Source organism: Microtus pennsylvanicus, chromosome 14 (genome assembly GCF_037038515.1).
Source record: "Microtus pennsylvanicus isolate mMicPen1 chromosome 14, mMicPen1.hap1, whole genome shotgun sequence".
NCBI lineage: Eukaryota > Metazoa > Chordata > Mammalia > Rodentia > Cricetidae > Microtus > Microtus pennsylvanicus.
The window spans coordinates 45,489,715-45,494,484 of record NC_134592.1 but is presented as its reverse complement, the minus strand read 5'-3'; the positions used below and the strand labels follow the sequence as shown (position 1 = coordinate 45,494,484).

At 47.0% G+C, this 4,770-nt stretch overlaps 1 protein-coding gene across 1 annotated transcript; it reads left to right on the top strand.

Annotated features, from left to right (window-relative positions):
* The first annotated feature begins 712 nt into the window (after nucleotides 1-712).
* Nucleotides 713-4,175, top strand: Arf6 (ARF GTPase 6). The gene has a single exon (XM_075948231.1). It carries the CDS (start codon nucleotides 947-949, stop codon nucleotides 1,472-1,474), a length of 528 nt encoding a protein of 175 aa, XP_075804346.1. The 5' UTR covers nucleotides 713-946; the 3' UTR covers nucleotides 1,475-4,175.
* The last annotated feature ends 595 nt before the right edge of the window (nucleotides 4,176-4,770 follow it).

The window sequence follows — 4,770 nt, the reverse complement described above, 5'->3', positions numbered from 1 at the left end:
GAGGGACGACGAAGCCCATGCCCAAGTGGTTTTGCTCCCCGGTCTCCGGGTAGCGGAGGAGAAAAACCGGGGAGACGCTCGGAGAGCGACAGGTGGGCGCGCGGCCAGTCCCGCGCCGGCGGCTTCCGCCAGGCGCCTCCCCGAGCCCTGTGAGCCGCCGTAGCCCCGCCCCCCGGCGCGTGGCGCCCGTGACGTCAGGCGCGCGGGCCACTCTCCTTCCAGAGGTCGCGCTCTTCCGAACGGTCGGCCCGAGTCGCGCAGGCGCAGTCGGGAGGGGAAGTGAGGCGGTTTCCTCGGCGCCTTTTCCGGCAGCGGCGGCGGCGGCGGCAGAGCTGGGAGGAGGAGGTGGAGGCCGGAGGGAAACCCGCGCTTGGGGCGGCGGCTGGAGGTAACCTCACGGGCCGATCCCCGGGAGGCGGGCCGCGTCGGCCTCCGCAACCACGGAGTCCCGGCAGTAACTCCCCTTCTCCCTCTCTGTGTCCCTGCAGGCGGCAGCGAGTTCCCGCGAGGATCCATGACCTGACGGGGCGCTGAGCCGCGCTCCTCGTCGGGTGACCCTGGTCGGGACCGAAGCCCGGTGCTCGCGGGCCGGCGGGAGGGTCGCGGTTGAGTCGGCCCCGTGTCGAGGCGGCAGCCGCGGCGGAGCAGGAGCTGTCGGCGGCGCTCGCGCGGCGCCCGCGGGGGGGAAGGGCAGTTCCGGGCCGGCCGCGCCTCGCCTCAGCAGGGCGGCGGCTCTCTCTCCCGGCGCAGACGCAGGGCCCCGGCGGCGGGCGATGCCCGAGTGAGCGCAGGCCGGGCCCCTGCCCCTAGCAGGCAGCTTCGAAGCAGGGCCGCTGGGCGTCCTCGCGGCGGGGCGGCTCCGTTTCGATCTCGCGGCGGCGGCGGTGGTGTAGGCAGAGGGGACCCGGGACACCTGAATGCCCCCGGCCCCGGCTCCTCCGACGCGATGGGGAAGGTGCTATCCAAGATCTTCGGGAACAAGGAAATGCGGATCCTCATGCTGGGCCTGGACGCGGCCGGCAAGACCACGATCCTGTACAAGTTGAAGCTGGGCCAGTCGGTGACCACCATTCCCACGGTGGGCTTCAACGTGGAGACGGTGACTTACAAAAACGTCAAGTTCAACGTGTGGGACGTGGGCGGCCAGGACAAGATCCGGCCGCTCTGGCGGCATTACTACACCGGGACCCAGGGTCTGATCTTCGTGGTGGACTGCGCCGACCGCGACCGCATCGACGAGGCCCGCCAGGAGCTGCACCGCATTATCAATGACCGGGAGATGAGGGACGCCATAATCCTCATCTTCGCCAACAAGCAGGACCTGCCCGATGCCATGAAACCCCATGAGATCCAGGAGAAACTGGGCCTGACCCGGATTCGGGACAGGAACTGGTATGTGCAGCCCTCCTGTGCCACCACCGGGGACGGACTCTATGAGGGGCTCACATGGTTAACCTCTAACTACAAATCGTAATGAGCATCCTCCACCCATCCCCCGGAAGGAGAGAAATCAAAAACCCATTCATAGGATTATCGCCACCATCACCAACCTCTTTCAATTGCCACTTTCTTTTTTGAATCTGAACTCTGGAGTTACTGTTCTACGGTTTAGTGGGGTTGGGGTTTTCTTTGTTCCCTTTTTCTTTTTCTTTTTTTTTTTGGCTTTGCGTTAGGGTGCGCTGATCTGATCTGATCTGATATTTGACACGAATACAGTGCTAGATGCTCTTGTGACTTCCAGCAAACCGGGTGGGGTAATAGCAGCTCTTGGTAAAGTCCTTTATAATAATGGTTTGATTTTTTTATTTCGAGAGGATCTTTTTTCCCCCCAATGTATGCTTTTTTCCTTTTTGCCCCGTTTCTTATCACTTGCTGTAGATGGCTTATTTTGCATTCATGCAGACTATGTTGCAAGTCTGTTTCATCTAGTAAACTGAAAATTATTGCTTAATCAAACTGCCGTTTGTCTTTTATATTTAAGGCCTTGTCCCCCTTCCTTGTTAGCGCTAACTTTAGCAATTTCAAATGTGACCTTTTCTATCCAAGACCAGTATGGTGAATTTAGCCCACAGTGGCAAGCTAATGAGTAATACCAGTGTAATGTTCCAGTTGCACACGAGTGTGTTAAACAGGCAATGGGAGAAGTCCCTTGAAGTGTCAGCTCTTAGCGGGCATGAGTAGGGTAAAGTCAAGCTCCCCTACCGTAGCTAACTTGCGCTGCCTGAAACAGCTCCCCTGTAAGAGGGTGCAGATCTTTTTCACGGCAAAGTTGTTAACTTTGTTGGTTCCCTCTCCTTACCTTTAAAAATAGACTCTTTCCAGAAAATGGAGCAATAATGGTGTACGCCACACACAGATGAAATATTTGTAGATATTTTAAGTGACTTTCGGGCAAAATCAGAGTATGTTACCTTGTTTCAAATGTTTTAAGACCAGTAGCTTTAAAACTACGAAACATTTGCTTTGTTCACTAATAAAACGTTGAAAAAGTCAAATTACATGCACCTTTTACCTAGCTGGGAAAACACACATTCCTGTTGTCACATTACAGCAACTGTTTAAACTGAAGATATATGACTTTCTTTATAAATGAGTGATCTACATCTCCATTAATTAAAACACTGGAAAAGATGTTTTATTTAAAAAAAAAGGTGTTTAGTTTTGCTTGATTGTAGGATTAACTCATGCATATAGATATCCTGTTGGTTCAGTCATACAGTTTCTCCTTAAGGAAATGTGCTGAGTGAGTGGTGTAGACTGGAGGGGTGACAGAGGAGAAAAGTAGGAAGGAGAGAAAGAACCTACAGATGACAGTGAATGTAAACCTATTTTTCTTTAAGGGTAAGCATTGTGCTCACTGGTGATAACCCAGATCTTAACAAGATGAGCTGGTTAGCACCAGTTGCTAGATTGAGACCACTATGGTAATATTCTGAACCAAATGTTAGTGTTGATTCAAAATTGTGAAGCAGCATCTGGTTCTTATGTAGCCTTAAGGATTAATGTAGTGATCATCAAGGAGTTAAACTTAGGGAATTTCAGAAGTGTAGCCTGCAAGGGCAGTATACAGGAAAAGGTGGAATGGTTTTGTTTATGAGGGTGTCTGAAAATTAAAATCAAGCCGGATATCATGGTATAGTTGCACAGTATTGGTCCTTCATGTTTTGGCCATATTGTATAATGGAGCTTTTACCAAAGATGTATGAGAAACAGAAGGCTATACAAAAACAAGCTGTAAGGAAAACTAACTTAAAGCAGATGAGAAAAGGTGCTATGTTGTAGGCTCCTATTGGTGCAGAGGGATTTTTGAATTCAAGATGCAACTAAAGCCTAAAGTTATCAGTTTCACATTAATAAAAATATCTCTAGAAATGAGGCTGATTCACATATTTAAGAACATATAGTTGCTTTTTAAAATTCCCAAAGCTCCACCGTAAATGTAATTCTTAGTGTTTTAAATGATTACATTTTAAGGTACATAAATACGATTATACAAATATCAATGCTATAGTAACATCCTGAAACAAAATAAGCACAAAGGTATAAATGCCTAAACTGGAGGAAACTTGAAACCCTCATGTTGATTCTTAAATGTAGTATTCTAACTTGTGACAGACAGATTGGTAGACAGCCATTTTTTTGTGTGTCTTAAAATAACTGGGGGCATAGTTAAAATTTTATACAAGTGATTGCTATTACTGAATGTTGCAGGTGAGATGGGTTGTTTTTAGTTTATTTGACATGTCTGAAAAGGTGGGAGGGGGGAAACATTTGAAATTTGAAAACCTTAAACCTTTTGGAAAGAAACTGTAATTTTCACTTACATTTCTTTAAGAGTATCTATAAAAGGTTTATAATTGATGTAGTTAAATTGAACCATAACCATTGGTGATTAAGAAGCAGGAAATTGAGCCTGCAGAAAAAGTTATAATGGAAGAATTAAAACAATAAGGTCCTAAAGATTTTGTTTAATTGCATCAATTTTTGTATTTGTGTGAATTTATAAACTTGCAGTAAGTTCTGAATGAGGTTAATCTTGTCTGATATAAGTAAATGAGTCTGTAGACTGTGATCCCCCTCCCCCAGCTAAAAAGTGCAGTACTTGGAATTGTTCTTTATGGTTGTAGTGTTGCTGAAGCACTAACATGCAGAAAATAAAGGAATTACACAGTGCAGTTTCTCACGTTATGTTACTTGGAATAGATAAGTGGGATGTACTGGTATATTGGGCCATGTTACTCTCCAAGGATATATGGTAAAATGTGAATTTGAGACTCACCTGACTTTATAAAAGATAAAGATTCCCCTCCCCAATGGTGGCTGTTTATGGTATTTCCTGTTTTAATTTCACCAGTGTTTTGTGACAACTGAGGGGAATAACAGTTGAAGATCTGAGGTCTCTCCTCCGCCTTGTAGAGACTAGGCAAGTGCTCCATCACATGCTGGCGCATCCTTGACCCTTTTTGCCTTAGTTTTTATTTTGAGATAGGGACTTGCTTAGTTGCTCAGGTGGACTTTGAACTTGTGATCCTTGCTTCATCCTCCTAAATAGTTGGGTTACAAGCCTGTGCTACCATCTCTACCTCAGGAGTCTATTCTTCGCTTTTCAAATTACAGCCTTAGCATTTTGAAAGTACGAAATTGTGTTGGTAAGGAATTGGCTTCCTTTTTTTAGTTGTCTTAATCTTTAATAGTTGGATTTAAAAATTCTTTTTAGAGTTCAAAGTTGCTTGTTTGATAATAAGGGCAGAATTATAGCCATGTGAAAGG